This window comes from Amphiura filiformis, chromosome 14 (genome assembly GCF_039555335.1).
Source record: "Amphiura filiformis chromosome 14, Afil_fr2py, whole genome shotgun sequence".
NCBI classification, from domain to species: Eukaryota; Metazoa; Echinodermata; class Ophiuroidea; order Amphilepidida; family Amphiuridae; genus Amphiura; species Amphiura filiformis.
Genome location: NC_092641.1, coordinates 65486064 through 65505394, shown reverse-complemented (window position 1 = coordinate 65505394; position 19331 = coordinate 65486064). Strand labels below are relative to the sequence as shown.

General features: G+C 37.5%; 1 protein-coding gene across 1 annotated transcript in view; it reads right to left on the bottom strand.

Annotated features, from left to right (window-relative positions):
• LOC140169122 (uncharacterized) overlaps positions 1-19331 on the bottom strand; it is a 142002-nt gene that overhangs the window by 20071 nt on the left and 102600 nt on the right. Inside the window, exons 8-11 of the mRNA XM_072192384.1 lie at positions 19010-19154; positions 17682-17731; positions 8918-9035; positions 7177-7263 (exon numbers count right to left, since the gene is read on the bottom strand). Of these exons, the coding sequence (XP_072048485.1) occupies positions 7177-7263; positions 8918-9035; positions 17682-17731; positions 19010-19154 (400 nt within the window). The remainder of the gene's footprint in view (positions 1-7176; positions 7264-8917; positions 9036-17681; positions 17732-19009; positions 19155-19331) is intronic.

The following is a 19331-nucleotide window of genomic DNA, read 5'->3' as shown; positions in this document are numbered from 1 at the left end:
GCTAGGTTAGATGTTCAGAAATAGTCGCACTTTTGTAAAATATGAGTGAGGGCAAGGCATAGCTAGCCAACTCCCCGTGTTAATTGAATGGAGATTTGACCGAAAATATTGGTATCGGACCGCTCACTTCTGAAGGATGCCACAAAAAACGGTACAAGCTACATTTTAACTATTCTAAATAGGTTCTAGAAAATATAGTTTTGTAACATGTCCTAAATTTTTAGCTAATTTAGATGTTTGGAGAGGGTCGCACTTTTGTGTTTTAGGAAGGATATGTAAACGACAGATAACACCAAAAATATGAAGAAATTATTTCCAAGCCGTGTTAAGTCAACAATCATTATGTTGCTCAATTTGAAGAATGCTGGTTAACAAAAAGCAGGTCTTTGTCTCATTTCGTTAACAAAGGTACACATACCATTGTTTCCTTTCGTTTCCTTTATAATCGGTTATCCAACTGAAGCTATAATACCAGCTTTATTGCAATGTCGCACATTGAAAACAGACACTTGTGCACAACCAGAGAAGATCTGATTTAATCAGTTGAGCTGCTTCAATGAGTGTTATCTTGGTTTAATAGCTTTTAATGGGGTTTAAGTCCTGCAAAGGTCGAGATGAATTCTACTGTAGACATGACTGCATCATGCCAGCAGAGGCCGTGGACAGGCACAGCTTGACTCGAGAGTATCATGACGTCTCCTTCCTTTCAATAATAATCTATGTTGGGTTAAATGGGTTGAATAATGGAATTATTATAGTGTATCTTGTATTTTGTCCTATTTATGGCGTATAATCTTTGAAGTTTACGTGACTTTATAACATCTAAAAAGTGCATAGCTGGAGTGAAAGCTAAACTGCGTAACACCTGATTGCGTGAGAGAGAATTCATCTCAAATATTATTGAAATACTACAGATAGGGCGGTCGCAAACACGGTCTAATTAAAATAGAATTTTAATTAATAGAATTTAATAATCGAGTATACCCATGCCCATGATTACACTCAACTCTTGAAAAACGTAATTTAACGCAATTTCACGAACACGTGTTGATAATTGACGTTTGATTAAGGGACACAATAGTTTCTGTTTGTATCGGCTACTATACATAATTATTATGCACATACCATGTCACGGGAATAATGTCGACCAAAAGCTAAACCAGACAATGAATTGGTGGTGGGGGGGGGGCAGGGGCTAGAGTGCTCCCATGACAAAAAAAAAAAAAAAAAGTGCCCTCTGACAAAAAATGAAAGAGAAAATCTAGAGGGCAAAGGAAAATAAAAGGGGCAAGGAGCCCCTTTTCAACCAAAACTCACCCTATCATGGGCCAATATATTGTAAAATCCAAAATAGTGTAAACTACAAAATCGTTGCATGTGACACACGCATATCGTCACTTTTAAGCCTTTTGTTGAAGTTAGAAGACATGTACTAATGTAGAGTCTCTTTAAAAAACAAAACCGGTATCCTTTTCGCCTGTGCTCCCAAAATTGTATTTTGCCCCCCCCGACCACGAAAGCTGGCTACTCTTTTGCATGATATTTTAATTTTGTTAGTGTCATTGAAGGTAAAATGATCATCACGAGTCATTTACATGAAATAAAAAGATCTATCATGGATCAAAAATTGTCATGCTTCAACTTTGTTGTGTAAAAGCAATATTATGTTGTATGCAAATCTGCATGTCCGCCTACATAAAAACAAGATTTTAACTTTCGCTATATATATACGGTTTATTAATTTGACCAAACTTTGTTGACCCCCATTTAGTAACCAAGAAACATTTTGACCGCCCCCCCCCCCCCACCATCAAAGTATTTATGAAACTGCATAGACTACTTCGTAACAGCGTGTTCATGAGTAGAATTCGTACACAGTTTGAAATAGCATAAAATCAAGGGTGCTAAAATTACTGAGAGCGCACACACGCAGTTGCCAAGTCTAGTGACAGGCGGCTTGACGGTCGAGCTGGCCTATCATAAATCCCCCAAATGTTTTGCCAGAGGGGATGGTCCATACAATCATCCCCCCTAATGTTGACGCCTGTATATAGGTTTTTAACCAAATTAACCATTTTGGCCCCAAAAGTGCAGATTTTCTCGCGCTTCGCGTCTTGGTCGATTACTTAATCTCCCCCATTCCATAACATAGTTTTGCTGTGGCAAATGGTTTGTGTTGGAAGACTTGTTTATTTCGTCGATCGACCGCGTACCGCGCGAGTGAATTTCCTCCCTGTCAACGGTCCTGTCAGTCTTACCTCGAAAGGTTTGCCCGTTCCCCAATGTACGACTTCTTACAGAGTTTTGGTGTCTTCTATTTTGTCTTTCGGGTGCAAGAGGTTGTATCGTATTTTGTGGTTTCATCACATCCAGACAGCGATGAAACCACACAATACGTTAAAGGGCATATATTATTGCGCGGACATTATCACATCATAAACAAGCTAATAATAAAAATGACTCATTTATTGAGAAAATAAGTCGGTTTAAAATTGAGATACCGCAAAAACCAACTGTGAGCGGCGAGTTCCTTCGAACGAGACAGATTTGACGTATAAACTACAGTGACGTCATGATATCAAGTGGCCAGCTTTGAGAGAATGGCTGCTAACACTGCACTGTTAATGCACAGAACGTAATCAACGTATACTGTTGTTTTTATCAGAAAAAATTGAAACAAGTATTACAAATTTAATGGTTTTTGGCCTACTTATTCCTCACAGCGTTGCAGAAAATAATCGTGCTGTCTATGTAATCAGGAAACTACAGAGGCGATGGTGTACATTTAAATTAATAATTATTACTTCATTTTGATATTCAAACAGTGCTATAAAGTCGTCTTAACTAGGAATGAGTTTGTATAGAAATAATTGTTATACAACTTGGATGAACTAGAATCACTTGTATGCAAATCCGAAAATTGCAACAGACTTTGTTCATTTCTTTAAGATTTAGCGGTATTGCCAGATTTTACGTACAGTTGGACTGCATTAATAGCCTCATTATAGTTTTATCGATACTGGCAAAATGCTTGTATGTGCTTGCTGTTTTATCTATAGCGTATATAATCTGTTAATGATACGATATGTAAGAGGTAGAAACCTTATCAAAATAGTATTATTAGCTAATCCCATAACGAGTTACTGTTCAAATATTTATACTATGTTAACATGTTTTAATGTCAACAACACCCCTCACTTAACAGACATTAAGTCTCAATCGGCAGGAAGTGCTAAAGTAAATATATTTTCTCTTATCCTGCCGAAGTTACCCCATTTAAGTACTCTCTTTAATTTACTCAAGGTTGTGTTTGTATAAATGAATTCAGTTAAACAAAAACAGACTCATGATTTAGCTCATCCCCTTTGATAGATGTATCAAATTGTTAGGCCAAGTAAAATAAAAAAACATGTTTCACGTCCGGGGTTTTGATTATTAAGTTCATGTTAATTTTATGGAGAAACCCCACTTTTTGATGTTTAATGCACGATAAGCATATCTATGCGCAAACATGGCAAAATTGGCCCAACACGTTTTCTGAGCGATTTAATTAATCGGACATAACTTTTGAACCCAGCTAGTAAAGAAACCAACTAAACGTCTTCTTTTAGCCCATATATTACTAATTGTATTGCATATAACATTTGTGCCATAACTCTTTTAGTTTTTTCCGGAGAAGTCGAAATGCAATTGTATAAATTTTATTGTTACACCCTGTATAAGCAAGGCTATAGAGAGCATCTCTACTTCCTAGACACACTTTTTGAAAAGTTATGACTGAATTTTACAAAATAAAAATACAATTGAAGAAACCTTAAAAAAGAAAGCGGGAGGGGACATGAAACATGTTTATTTTTTTATTTGGCCTTATACGTTTATGGACATTAAGAAATAGATGTATAGAGGATGTTACGCTGGCATGATTTTCAACATTGTTAACAATTGCTAGTATGTCAACAAATAACAAATTCTTTTGGATGTCATCAAATTGTAAATCTCTAGTCAAATTGTCGATGTATTAACAACTAGCTATGTATCAAAGACGTTAACTTCATGTACAAAACATTAACGCTCTTTTCTTGTAAACAATGTATACCCATAGCTACTTTAATGAACGATAAATGTTCTGTAATTGTTCTTTATCCTTCATTTCTATTAGACTTTCAGTGTATTAGCAAGTAGATGTATAACAGATGTTATTAGTTTGTAAACACTTTCTTTTCCATAAACATCATAGTAGGATACCCAAAGCTACTTATTATGCTAACAATGAACGTTCATTGACTGTTAGGCTAAGTGAACGTTACAGGATAATATGTATTCAATTTCTGCCTGAAGGTTCCTGCTTAAATCGTGTTCAAGAATCAACTAAGATTTATTTGGCCCCACCTTTTGCCAGTAAATTGGATGTCCAGTGTATTTTTACTACGTGCCCGGCCTTATCAATTGGTACACAATAGCTCACCAATCTGAAAGCCTGTTTTAATCACATGGTCAGAATCAAATAGTCAACATGATTCGGACAAATAGGCTACACTGTCAATATACTGTACAGTCTCATTGCAAGAGCATAGTACTTGTTATTCGAGGCACGTAAAAACATACTCATTATGATCGAATATTATAGAAACAGTTCAAACAATAAAATAACTACACCTTTATCTTGACACTTCCTCATTTGCTCGCCCTATTCCTTTTTAAAGGATTTTTTATTACACATATGGAAAAAATTAGTCCGCTTCTTTATAGCCTTGTTCAAGGCCCTCTAAGTTTCCTCCCTCGTGACCAGCACTTGAATCCTAGTTTTATTTTTATATATTTATTACACTTTATCACTGGCACAGAATTTTAAAAAAATATATTGCACATACGTTACATCAAAAAAATTACACAATATCATGAAAGGAATACAATTTGCTTTAAACAGTCCAGTGAATGGCTGGAGCGAACAGGTGCCAAGCTCCTGTAAGACCGCCCACTAAATCTAAAAAAGAAGGAAGGGAAAAATAAATTAGAGGGGGGAAATGCAGGTTAAGTTACGTTTGCCTGTAATTTGGACAATTACAAAAGAGGTCCAAGTTCAAACACGAGTTGCATCAAAGGTGTGAGCAAATTTGGACTGGTTAACTCCAAAACTTGTTGCTTAAATGAAGCAACATAATTTGTAGATCTGATAATACTAGGGAGCTGGTTCCAAATGGGCACCATACGGTGGGACGGTTTTTGTTAATACCATTAAAAACTGCATAATCATCTAGATTGATGTCATATAATCCCAAATTGCACTTGAAAAATAAAAGTTTCTAATCTGCACTGCTTTTTGGGACTTACCAAGTACATGATATGAGGGCACAGACTGCGGTTACCTATAACCATGCGTAAGTTGAACGATCGAACTCGGGTTGAGCTATTAATAGCCATAATCTATGGCCCTCACTGACTTCGCGAGCCCCAAAATAGTTCAAGCAGGGAGGAAATTTTAGAAGGCCTTGAACAAGGCTAGCTTCTGTATTACATTTATATATTATTAAAATGTAATAATAAAATCCATATGTATATCAACTTGATGAGAAATACTTGAACTAAAAAAATTAATAAATCAATTTCCCCGTACGATCAGAATGACATACCAATATCGTAAAAACTCGATAGTTTGCATATTTGCTTACTATCGAGCGCTTTTGAAAACATGAAATTATACCAAAGTCCGGCGTTTTATCAACTTAGCTAATGGGGTTGAGACACACATTTGCAGGTTTACTTGTTCGTTTATAACTATATGTATCGATGATTGGCTCAAAACCCTTTACACTTTTGTGGATGGGACTCTTCATGTTTGCATGTTTTAAAAGCTCTCGATAGTAAGCACATATGCTAACTATCGAGTGTTTACGTTATATTAAAATAGCCTTTCCAATTTTTCGTGTTGAAGGTCGCGCTTTACATACATCAATGAACATCAAAAGACTTCTCCGTCGGAATGCTCTTGTGTATGATATAATGTAATGCTCGCGTGTGTTGTCAAGTAAATAGCGGTGTTTAATAATTATTATGATTTTTTTATTTGCCGAAATTTACCCTAAAAAATGCCGTTTAAAGACCCGAATTTTACTACTTTCACCAAATTCTCACCAATTTTGTTTACCAAATTCGAAGTAAACACACAAGTCTAGTTGTTAATATTATACGGGAAAATTTGAAAAAAAAAATATTGTCGGAAATTTAATAACAAAAAATAGACCGCGCGCCACGATGGTTTGTAAACGTATAGTCTCCTACGCAGCCAGTTTGGTTACCCGTAACTAAACTGGCTGCGGAGGAGACTACTATTCATTTAATGACGTCATCAATCTGCTGCATTGGAAACCAATTTCGCTTCGAACGCTGAAAAGGGCCGTTTTACCAACACTATTTGTCTTTTTCCAGTGGAAATACGATTTTAAAAAATTGCAACGAGTGTCAAACTTGTTTTTGCAAAAGATTAGATATGCCCTTTAAAACATAACCTAGTGCACCCGAAAGACAAAATATATAGACGCCACTATGAGATACCATGTAAAAACTGCAAGAAGTCGTACATTGGCAAAAACTGGCAGACCTTTCGGGGTAAGACTGTAAGAAACTTTATAGTTTGTACACTGTACAGGGTGCGATGCTTCACAATAGGGTGATCAAATGTTTCTTCATTATTATACCTAATTAATTATTCAAAAATCTTAATTAATGTTATTAGTTGCTTAAAATACTTTTAATAACTGATTTGAAGTCACAAATAATCATGCCAACTCAGGAATTATCTCTTCGTTTGACACTTTTGGACTAATTACAAGCTACTCTGAACATGAACTGTTTTACATAGAAGTCTCTGGGAAAAGACATGGAGTGACCCATAAACCAGTTCGTGTGTTTAAATAATTACGCAAGCTTCTTAATTATTTAATTGCTATATGGTTGCTATCAACCTTGCTACTAAATAACCGTGGACTTTAGTTCGTAAATCAACATAAAAGGGAAACATACATGTCATCAAACTGTGTTTGACCCTTGACCCCCAATTGGGTATCAAATCAGAAAGGAAGAACCAGGCTAAATAAGTTGTGAACCTAGTCATCTGCTTAAACAAACAAAAGTAAAATATCACAACTCCAACCCATCTCAAACTTTAGGAGGGTATACCTGTTTCATCTCATCCCAATATGTCTGGAATTCTGGAACAGACTTGATGAGTTCCACAAACATTTGGTTGATCTTGCCATCCTCCACCTGTGGAAAAAACGAGCAGAATAGTAATTTTGTTTTGTGTTATGTTCGTGATCAGCACATAATAACGAATTCCAGATCAAATAAACCAAAGTCGTGTTCACAGAGTTGGATTTAAGGTACTTAATACCGGTAATAAGTCACGATTACCGGTTATAAGTCGCTTAATACCGGTAATAACTCACTTATATCCGACTGTGTGAACACGACTCTTTTTTTTATTATGATGGTTACCGATTAAATAATTAATTGTGTGTTTCGTTTTTGCTATGGTCACTACCCATGCTCTGCGAATCGCAGACTGTAATTCGTCGGCTTCATTCCTTAGTGGTGCATAGTGATTATTTTTTTTTTTTTTTGAAAATTGATCGGGCATGTTGTCTGTCACACAAAGCATTCAGGTCAACTTGCGCTGCCCTTCCATTCGCCGTTGAAGTGATGATGTAACAGGATTAACTACCATAGCTAAAGATGAATACAGATTTTGATTAGATCGCCCTGCACTACAACGATCATGCGTTACCTATATGTATTGAACCATAGACATCAAAGAAATGTGATTACTCGCACTTGTAAGAGTAGTATCTTTGTAAAGAGCGGTATTGTTTTCAATATATGATTGCAGACATACACAGGTGATGTATGCCAATTGTTTTATATGATTAGAGCGCTGACATATTGGAAAATTTTACCAATCAATATTCATGAGAGTGTACATTCAACGTCAATGTTCTATTATTTTATTGTCTCTGCACTTATTCTTTGTTATGGCTATTAATTAGGGGGCCTAACACTCCCTCGCTCTCCTTCTCCTTCGCTCCCCTTCTCCCTCACATCTTTCTTTCTTTTTTATTTTGTTTCCTTCCTTTCCCTCCCATGCATCCCCTCCCCTTTCGATCTGCAATCCGCCTCTCTCTTTTCACCCTCCCTCCTTCACTCCCTTACTTTCCACTGGCTTTTAAAATTAATATTTGTTATATTAAAAAAAGACTTAGCCATGATAACAAAAGATACAATGAAATAGTTACTTGGTAGAAAAGTGGCACAGATAGACGCGGACCTATTACCTGGCAGCTACGCCACATTTTATGGTAATCGATCAGCAACTCTATTCAATTTCTTTAAATGATGCCCCTCAAATAAGGTGGCGGTAAATAACTGCACATCGACGGCTAAAGTGTGCCTTTATGTGTTTGCGGCTACTCATCACACCCGTGGGCTGTATGAGAACAAAATGTACCTCTCGCTCAAGTAGACGCTTTCACATACATATATTTTCATCACCTTTTGATAGAAGGCTGCCTGGTTAAGCGTTCATATGATGTCAGGTCAGTTACCGATTTAATGACGGAACCCTTTTATCTTGAATGAATAGCTTGTCGGAAAAACAAATCGGCGCAAAGGAACAATGCATTACGTAATATATTGCTTCACCATGATTATTTAATCCTCCTTGATGTGTGCAACCTGCTTGTAGTGCAGGGCGATCTATTAAAAATTGTAATCATCTATTGCTATGGTGGTTAATCCGATTATTATACACTTCGACGGCGAAGAGTGAACATTAACATAACTAACCAAACAAGACAGGACAGGAAAGCGCACACTTATAAAAACTTTTTTCGCCTTATTGATTATATATTCGTCAAGAACTTACCTTTTTCAATTCCTGCAATGTTTTAATTGCACCCTCGAGGCCAGAGATAGCCTTATTCGTGATTTGAGACATCTTCTCGCGCTTTCCAGTAGGTACTTGTATATCATCTCCTAGGTTACTGACAATGTTTAAGCGGAAATCATAAGTCAATGATTTTTAAATATATTGGCGAAGAGCTGAAAGGTGTCTTTTGTACTACCTGTGCTTTAACTTTTTCAATTATTACAAAGTAATCCTCTTATAACCGATTTATTATATTTGATGAACAATATTCATAGCATTGTCCAATGAATGAATGAATGAATCGTGTTAAATTTGCCACAATAGTCAGAGATACATTTATTTGTAGCGCTGAAAATTTTAAGATGTGGAGGCAAACAAAACAGGGGAGTAAATCAAAATTCCTTTGATGCTGATGAAAATAGTCGAGTCTCAATAATAGTACGCTATGTATGATGCCTCGTTACCTTGGAAATAAGAAAATACCCATAAAGTCAAATTGAGGGTTTTTTTTAATTCATTTAATTTTGATCATTGGCGTGTTAAGGGGTCGGTCTATAGGAATAAAGACCAAACAAACATATTCTTGTTTATGTTGTAATATCATGATATTGTAGTATTTCAACCCTTTCAAAACAGCTGTGTAACTTACAAATAATTCCCGCTAAAAAGGGGTTCTTTAAAGTCTAGAAAATACATTAAAAATCGCTTTGCACTTTTCGTACTGATCGTACTATACAAAATCAACACACTATAATGTTCTGATCACACTATAGACAGGTGACGTCATTGACAGGCATTTTGTCTCCATTGTTCCTTGCCTGGTAACATGCCTACTCATCATAATTATTCTGTACAGGGACCGTGCTTTTAAAACGCCCGCCAGATCACAATAAGGCCATTGAACTGTGTAGTGGTCATACGTATTCGCTCAAGCAAAACTGTAGGCCAGTCCCTTAGCGACTCATTAATAATGTGTTGCATCAGATCAGGGACGCTGTTATAATCATTCTAATCCTTTCTTTGAGGTCAATAGAAAAAAGACCCGCAATCACACAGGTGCGGGGTTGCAGATTATATTTTATCATCAAAGCCGTTGTCATAGGAAATTTCATGGAAGCAGCGCTTATTATTTCTTGTAAACGCAATCTAATGTGGGGATCACTACATATAGAAGGCCGGGTCTGCGAATGTTCAGTGTATGAATCTAGTAGAGATATAGCTTCATGTTCAGTGTAATTAAATAAAATACTATAGCTGGTTATCATGGTTATGGACGACAGTATTAATTTTGATATCATTATGACAAAATCCATTCCCTTCTCAATTGATTAGGCACCGGGATTAGCCTTTCTTGTCGATAATAAATCATAGGGCCTAGAGGCCATGGTATAGCCTAAACCCATATTCGGTATGCGGAAACCTTCAGAGTCTGGGCGGCGCTTGTACTTGCATTAAACAGGCAAAATTCGTTAAACTGACCCCTTCTTCATTTGCCAACCTTTATCGAGGGGCGAATTTGAAGTTTCATAGTCATCTATTACCTATACCATTTTTTACCCTGATGTGGCAGTGACGTCAACGCGTTGAAGCATCTGTTTCGCTCGCGCATCTATGCGGCGTATTTAAGCGCGTGCGTATGTACATCAGTGCCTTGACCGAACGGTAGCGAATTGAGACTGCGCTCAGTGAAATGCGCGCTGTACTGACGTCACTACCACATCGGGATGAAAATGGCAAAGCACGTCGCAAACCAGCTAAATTCGTTATATGTTTGTATTACTAGTAGCAAAACCGTGAATATCTGAGTAAAATGTTGTCACTTCATGTGGTACCGAAGACATCGCCATTTTTGGAATATATTCGAACACTGCGTGGGAAAACATTGTGGTAAAATGTAAGTAAATATTGAAAATAGCTTTATTGGAATAATACAACCAGTAACGGACATTGAGTTAAGACTACGTGAGAAGTTTGGGGTAAGTAAAGCATTTGCGTGTTGTAAAAAACAAGGAAAAACAATCCAAAATTAAACTTTTCATCACAACGCAATAATTATATTAAAAAAGTAAAAGTTTTGAGAGGGCCTACGCTGGTTCTTTTAATTCTAGTTTAAAACCTGTTTATTACCTGCAGTCTGATTTGATATCTATGGGTTCATCAAAGTGGATTGTATTTTGGTTAAAAAACCGATAGTGTTAAAAAATATCGGTATTTATGCAAGCGACATTTCTAGTGTATAAAATGCATTGAAAATTGTCGGCTAAAGAGTGCATAAATTAAAATCGAGAACAGTAATGCACATATCAAATGCATCCCCGGCCCCTGGGGACCCGGGGATGGCCGGGTCGTGGGCCGTGGATTTGGGGTTTAAAAGTTCAAGTCCCGGGTAAGCATCTGGCCAGTCCCGGACCCACCCGGGCACAACTCTCAGCCACTCCCCGGCCCCCCGGGGCGAATATCCGATGCAAACCGATGCAAACCCCGGGTATTCCTCGGCCCAAGTTCTCGGCCCTGAGTATCGGATATAGGCCTGGATCTACATTATGGTTTTAATATCGCGGGCTCAAAATTCGGTATTCAGGTATGTCTTCACTAAATGGACTGCCGAGCTCTGGACATGCTGGGAGGATTCAAACGCTTTAAATATAGGCCAACATGTGTGTTCCATTGCAAATACGTCAGTTACTCACCTTGTTGCGGAACATCTAAAAACGATAACGAAATTAGGCTACCTAAAAATATATTCTCGTCACTAGTGCAGAGCAGCGTAATTCTCAGATGTAGGCCTACTGTTTCCACTTTCGTACTACCGTCTATTATAGCTTATTATGTCTAATGACCCTTTTTCGGCCGAGCACATCGTCGAAGGAATTTTACGTTACATTATATCAAAGTCGGACCGCAGTCGCCCGACTTTCCCACTTAGGCATTTCGTGTATTTTTCATGCTTTACAGTGGCAGGGGAACGGGACAAGAGGCGGACCCCTGTGTGCCATCAAGTGCTATATTTAATATGCATGCTTGATTTAAATATATTACGAGGCATGAATGGCGGGTCGGAAAATGCCGGGAATAAAAAAGGAATATCATTTTGATATAGGGCATACATGTAGGTCTATATATGATTAAAAAATCAAAGATATGAAAGAAACAGATCACTGCATTTACATCTGTCCACGATTATACGGGAGTGGCGAATGTTCGATCTTTGCATGAACATTTTAAGCACATAATATTATAGGCCTATAATATGATTTTTTTATGTCAATCCAAAATGCAACTTCAATAATTATAATGAGGCTATTCTGTAAAGGCCCATACCCCATCCAAATAGGCCTACCTTGTATCTTGTTTAAAATCAAATGGCCATCTATCAAATTTTTGGCGCACTCGTTATTAATATTTTGTGATTAATGATATTGTTAAGGGGGTACTACACCCATTGCATTTTTTTGGCGGTTTTTTGCATTTTGTGAAGAAATGAGGAAAAAAAAATGGACAAAGTGGTATGCAAAATGAAGGGGCAAATCTTCTCGTTATATTGGTGGCATCGGTATGAATGTAGCTTACATGCTTTTGAAGATAGAAGCCAAAAGGAGGTACATCACTCATGCTTTAAATTCACTTCATTTTGGAAAGCTTGCTATCAACGGATTTCGTTAAAATTTTGGATACGTGTTGCCAACGTATTAGAGAAATAATGTTGATATGTAAAATGGGAATAAGTGGTTCCTGATGGCTTCATGAACTTGGTGATTTTCAGAGCTCCACATCTATCAAAAACGAACTGGTTAAAATGCTTCTATTTTCAATGTTGAGCTATATTTTGTATTTGTAACTAGCGACATTATTTCACTGAAACTTACTTAAGCCATAGGTAACAGGTTACCACAACCATACTACAGCAATGTTGAAAAAATTGCATTTCTCGTCACCTATACCCACCATATTCAATAAGACTCGTAAGCTTAGATTTGCTAATTTTGGTAACTATTTTGTCGTTATTTTCTAATCCATTTCAACTAGGAACTCCAAAATTGATACAGTGATATAATATTTTAAGTGGATTCATATTTTTTGTGTCTTACCTATCATTGTCGCTATCCAAGGCAAAAAAAAGCAAATATATTCCATAGAATTCTGCACTCGCCACGGTATCCGAATTTTGACACGCGAATTTTGACTACATCACCCGTGCGTTATAATTACTTTTATAACGAGCTGTCTCCGGGCTGGTTATAAGCAGTTGCCGTGTTTTATGCATGTATATATTTAGGTATTTTTAAGCTCAAATTCTGGCGTATGGCAATCCCAATACGGAGCCATGGAGTATGAAAAAAAAAATTGGACAAGCCAAGACGGGCCGGGGAAAGGAATTTGGGAAAATTGGGCAGATCGAAGGGGGGGAAAGCGATATTTGGTGCACATTAAATGGGACACGACTGATTTTTGAATAACACGCACTTTTGGAAGTCACGTCACGGGTAGGCCTATGCCTACAGTATTACGCAGTAAAAATCATGAAAATTTTCCTGCATGTTATCCGGCACGCTACGTAGGCCCTACGCTCGCATTTAGACATTCCCATCTATACAATTTTAAAGGCCTATCCAGTAATCCCAGCAAAGTGTGAAAAATTAAAATTAATTATAATGTCTAAAAGTGAAGGATACCCCGGTAAGTCATTTAAATTGTCATTTGGTATTTTTGAAATGTAATATTTGGCACATAGGATCCTATCAGCAGTAGGCCAATTGATGTAGGTGGCCTATCATAGGCTTAGCTAGTTTTATTCGTGTAAAATGTCTGATGATTTTTTTCTCGGGATAATATTTTGTCTTTAGTACTCGGTGTTTGGCTAATAAACCACTAATACTATAACAACAAACAGGGACAACAAAGGCGATTATGGCCGGGGAAGGGAAGGGGAATGCAAGAGGTAAGAAATTTCAGTTGGTAGGCCTACACCATTTGGAAATCCCCCAGTGAGCCCCTTATCATGCTTATTGAATATTTTAGTAGTGTTATGACCCCGGGCTAACTTTTATTTTTCCGTGTTATGTACGCCTAATTATTAAATTGCGGAATTGTAGGCCTATACTCGTGCTTTACACCGCTGATTTAGTTTATATTATCGCAACTCGCCATCTGGGGCGGTGAATTGCTTTCCCCATGCCAACAAATCTTTGCCCTCCCCACTTTGACATGCCAACCCCTCTATCGACATACCAAAACATTATCCCCCTACACCTACATGGCAGCCGGTATTCAGTTTTAGGCAGCAGGCCGAGCCTAAGGGGCAAGCCGCAAGTTTTGGCACGTAGGCGAGTATTATTGCAAAAACCAAGTATTAATATACCCGGGGTATAGGTCTACTATTATTTAATATGTTCACGTTCTCTACTTACTTTATTAGGGCCTACCATTTAAAATGTCTAAAATTGCGGAATTGTTAAAATGTCTTAAATTGCGGAATTGAGCAAATTTTTCATACGTCCAGTGCCGTAGGCCCATACATAAGGGGGCAATGGGGGGAAGCTACCCCCACCCCCTGTGGGAAGTCCGCCCCCCCTTGGATGCGGTCGCCCTGAAGAATTTTACTAGGGTCTTTTTGTACTTTTGAGCCTATTTTGTTTCGTCACAAATTCCCCCTTGAATGAGGGTTTCCTTTCACTCCTTTGCCCCCCCCTTAAAAATTCCTAGCTACGCCCACGCCCCCCCCCATGACACCACTTCACGGGGAGGGGAAGAGGCACAACATACATTTCTTGATTTTATCAGGATTTTACCAAGAGAAGGTGCTAGGCATACATGCTCATGTTTGAATCTGGCAACACGAGAATTTTGAACTTCTGCGGTAGTCTTGTAGCCGTCCGGCCCTGTTCAGTTTTATACACGCATTTGAATAGGAATTGTTTTGCGCACTTACTTAATGTTTATGGAGCACATTTTCTTCATTAGTTTGTCAAGTTGATGTCAAATGTTCTATTCTATATTATTTGGCAATAGTTTTTTTTGCCTACAGTATGTCCAAACATGGTCCAATGTTGTAATTTGTTGTTTTTGATCGCAAAGGTCGGATATTTTTATTCCCGATTTAACTGTGCACCCGCCCGAGGGCTTCGCAAGGGTGCAGAATTCGGCGAAAGTTTGACGGTAATTTTGCCTTTTTTGACACTAAAACGCACTCCATCCTTAATTTTATTTCAACAAAATTTTTGATTAGGTAGCATAATGAGGCGGCCGCACCAACTTGTTTACCAAATCTTAAAGAATTATTCTCAAATGTCTGACCTGTGTGTTTCCTATTGGTAATACAAATTGACGTGTCAGCCCTAGTAGGCAGGTCGTATTTTGGACCGGTAGCGAGTCTAATACGTACTGTATGTGAATATCGATGAATGTTAGAAACCGCAGAACCCGGTTGTGAAGAAGACTACGTGGATCGTATTTAGCGTCCTTACCAACCAGCCAACTTTAAGACAAATGGGTGAAAAAGGACACTCTTTCACGATGTTTTTTCATATTTTTTTTATTTCACATGATTCGTGCATATATCGCCTAGCTATATATGAAAAAATATTTTTTTAGACCAATCAAACCAATATATGGGTGTAGTACGCCCTTAAACGCTCCAACATGAAAATATAATGTAGTTTTGATATCTGTATATTAACACAAGACATTGGATTCAATTTTTATATCATACACCTATAATTATTTTGTTAAAGAAGAAAAATACAGCTGGTGAGTTTATAAAGAACATGTACACTACCTATAGTATCTAGTCTTCTATTAAGTATTATGGCCATGAAGCAGTCGATCGCAGATGTCACAAAAGTATCATGGATTCCTTTATTATCACGGTCAGTTTTGTTTGTGAGTGTAGGCCTAATAATTTAAAAACTTTACTCTCGGCGGGTGGTTAAAACTTTAAAAAAAATAAAAACCAATACATTAGGCATAAATAAGCGTTATAGCATGCTCTCGATTGAACGTGCATGTCGAGAAGCCAGTGTGGTCTGGTCAAACATGTTAACTTTAGAGCCCCGCTAAATAGCAGATACATGAACTACTATGGCAAAAGTTGGAAACAACAGCCAAGATTTTGTTTTTGGAATGGGTTTATATGAACAGTAACATTAATGTGGCGACTCAGTGATTATTAATACACATCCACGGCTCAAGTACGGTCAAGTGATATGATTCCCTGACCCATGAAATGTGGACATCCTTTCTAGCAAACCACGGCCCATTTTACTGGTTGGAAAACCCCGGGTAAGTTACGACATAATCCCGGCCCGGCTCGGGTAAAGTCCCGGCCCACTTTCCCGGGGTTTTGGCCGACGTCAAGTCTTATACCAGTCCCGGCCTACACCGGCTCCCCCCGGGATACATTTTGAGTCAAATCCCGGGTCACATGATGTCAAGTCCCGGACCATCCCTGGGTCCCCAGGGGCCGGGGTTGCATTTGATATGTGCATAATAGCAACAATAACTATCTACATTCAAAGCGGAAACGCTTTTCAAAATTATACCACTTTCTTTTGGGCAATCGTTGGAACCGAAATGTAAAATTCAAGGCAATCTGATAAAAAGTGCATGAGCGTAAATGACCATGAACTTGGGTCACCGAAATAAATGTTTATATTGTTGTCAGGCATTTCTTAGTGATACAACAATTAGCCTCTAATAACGGCTTTCATTTTAAATGTTATTTGTTAAACTGCGATTTGTTACTTTTTGAGAAATTAATGAACGTATCAAAAAAAAAACCCGGAGATCGGTTTTAAATGACCCGACCCGTTAACTGCATTAGAAAACATCTCAGATAGTTAAAAGTATTATGTTTCTGATTTCTTGAAAATTTAAGATTGGATTTAATGTTCGACTCCATTTGTGGGGAAATTAGGTATATGTGATTCATTTGCCCAAATTCTTGCCTCATAGGTAGTTGATAGAAATTTTTTTTTCTGACTCCCTATAGCAAAGAAATCACGATGGTGATTTAATTTTCAACACATAATGAATAATTTTAAACTTGACTCATGCCTCAATTCATTAAACCGGATACTTTTGAAATGTCTCCATAGCCTAGATCAATCAAAACTAGGCCTATAAGTAATAACATTAGCATGATTGTAGTGCATATAAACTGAAATCTCATACACTATCAATTCATATACGGTTATTTGGTATTATTGTATAGCTATAGGTCTCCTCTATCAACGGCTACCAAAATAAGTACAAACATTCCCCACGTAATGTTGCTATGGCCGAATCACTACAAAATTGGGCAATTTTGGCTATGTACAAAAGTATAGGCAAATTTAATTTTTTTTCTTTTTTTTTTCTTTTGTTTTTTGCGAACATGCGATTGCCACTGGATTGCCTCCAAAATATATATTAAAATGTCAAACTAACAAATGTATAAAGTCAATATCTCATTTTATAAGAGTGATATGAAAAAAAAATTACTGCAAATAATTATGGTCGGCCTCACTAACCCCCCTCTACCATATTTCTTGTGCTTATTAAATAAAACAAGAATATTAAAATGTAATGTTTTGGCAAATCTTGGCGTAAACTAAGGTACAAACTGCGTTTAGTCTGACGACCCCCTTTAATAAAGCGTCAGTATGTAGCACCGTACACATCTTAACAGCTTAAATAAGCTCATGAAAAATAAAATAGAGTATTTACTAATATGCCAAGCAATGTGTGGAAAAAAAAAACTATGAAAAGAGTCAAAATGTATTACCCGTCAATATCATCTTCATGCGTTCCGGTGTGATTCGCATGACGCCGATACTAAGAAAAGGAATGGAAAACAAAATACAAAAATATATATATTTTCAATCATAAGTCGTATAATGCTTTTTCTTCTTTAAAAGCTTGAGAGATTTCGTGTGAAAATCGAAAGCAATCTGCAAACCAGAGAAGTAATTCATTGGTAGAGCACCAGCGCAGTCACCTTCGGAGCCTTATTTCACCCTTATACAGATGAACACTCCATGACAATACCTCTTTGAAGGTGTCTTGGGAAGTATTTCTTGAACTGCATATCTCCTTGTCTTGGGTAGGCACCAATCAATTCTCTGAGGTCTGTGGACTTAGGACCAGACTCTGGTGGGATAAACCGGTTTTAGTGGGCTCCAACCGTCCCGCTTTCCTCAGAGTTAGATTTAATTAAATCATCATCAGAGATTGGACACTCCATCCTAATTTCAGGCTAGGAACAGGCTAAGTCAATGCCCCTATATTACCCAGCATACCCTTGAGCTAGAGTCAGCTGAGCAGAGCTTGCACTGCTGGAACTGAGATGTGCAACGTCATTACGGACAATGACTGTTCACAGGATCCTAGTCTTACTATCAGTTGGATAGTAGGACTAGTAAAGAACGTTACTTTTAAACTCAAAGGGTTGCAAGACAACAAATAAACAAATAAACACATACAAAAAATTTCCGACCGGCACACACCTAACTTGCTTAAAAAGACGAGCAAATGTTCCGGCGCGGGATTAGAACCCACGATCTTTTGATCATTAGACTAATGCCCTTACATTAATATCTAGTAATCTGTAAGTAGTTGGTTCTAATCCAGTGCCGGGACATTTGTTGCACTCTTTTTCAAGTCATGTCGGTTTTGTGCCGGTCGGGATTTGTGTTTACGTGTTGTCTTATTTAATTGTAACACTTTGGAGCTGTAAAATCTTCTTTTTTGGAATTAAATACATTCTCTTGTAATAAAAATATTACATGGGAATGTAAATAGCATCTGGATGCTTTACAAAACATAATAACCGAGTGAACAACACTTTAAAATCTGCAAAAAATACTTAGCATAAGATAAACATACTATTGCACATACACAATATTGCAGGTAATTGTAGCCAAATCTGTCCCATTGTGTGTATTAGTTCCCGTGCAGCATTACCTACTTTTCCCATGATAATTTAACATAAAATATGGGGTAACGGATTAATTATCTTTATATTTAAAATAATGATATTCATACGTCTATTTTATCAAGAGATCCCATTTTCACACAAGGAAAACGAGAAGAAACCTTTGCCATGCACTATACCTTCTCAAACTCCTTCAAAGTCAATTTTGCAGTTTGAAGATCGGTAACCGATCCCACAGCTTTGATCAATCTACCCATAGCTCTACTCATCTCCCGGTGTTTGTTGCTGTATTTGTCTATTTTACGAACTTCTTTTTCACGATCTCTGATAAGATGAAAATGTAAACAGTAATTAATTGCGGGCGACACATACAAGAATGTTTTGGTGTGAATCAAGGTCATCGGGTTCCTTACAGGATAGCTTTTTTTTCTTCTGGGTCCCCAGAATTTTAATGGCCTTTGTATTCTAAAGCTGTTGATTTCTTCCAACCGAAACATCCGT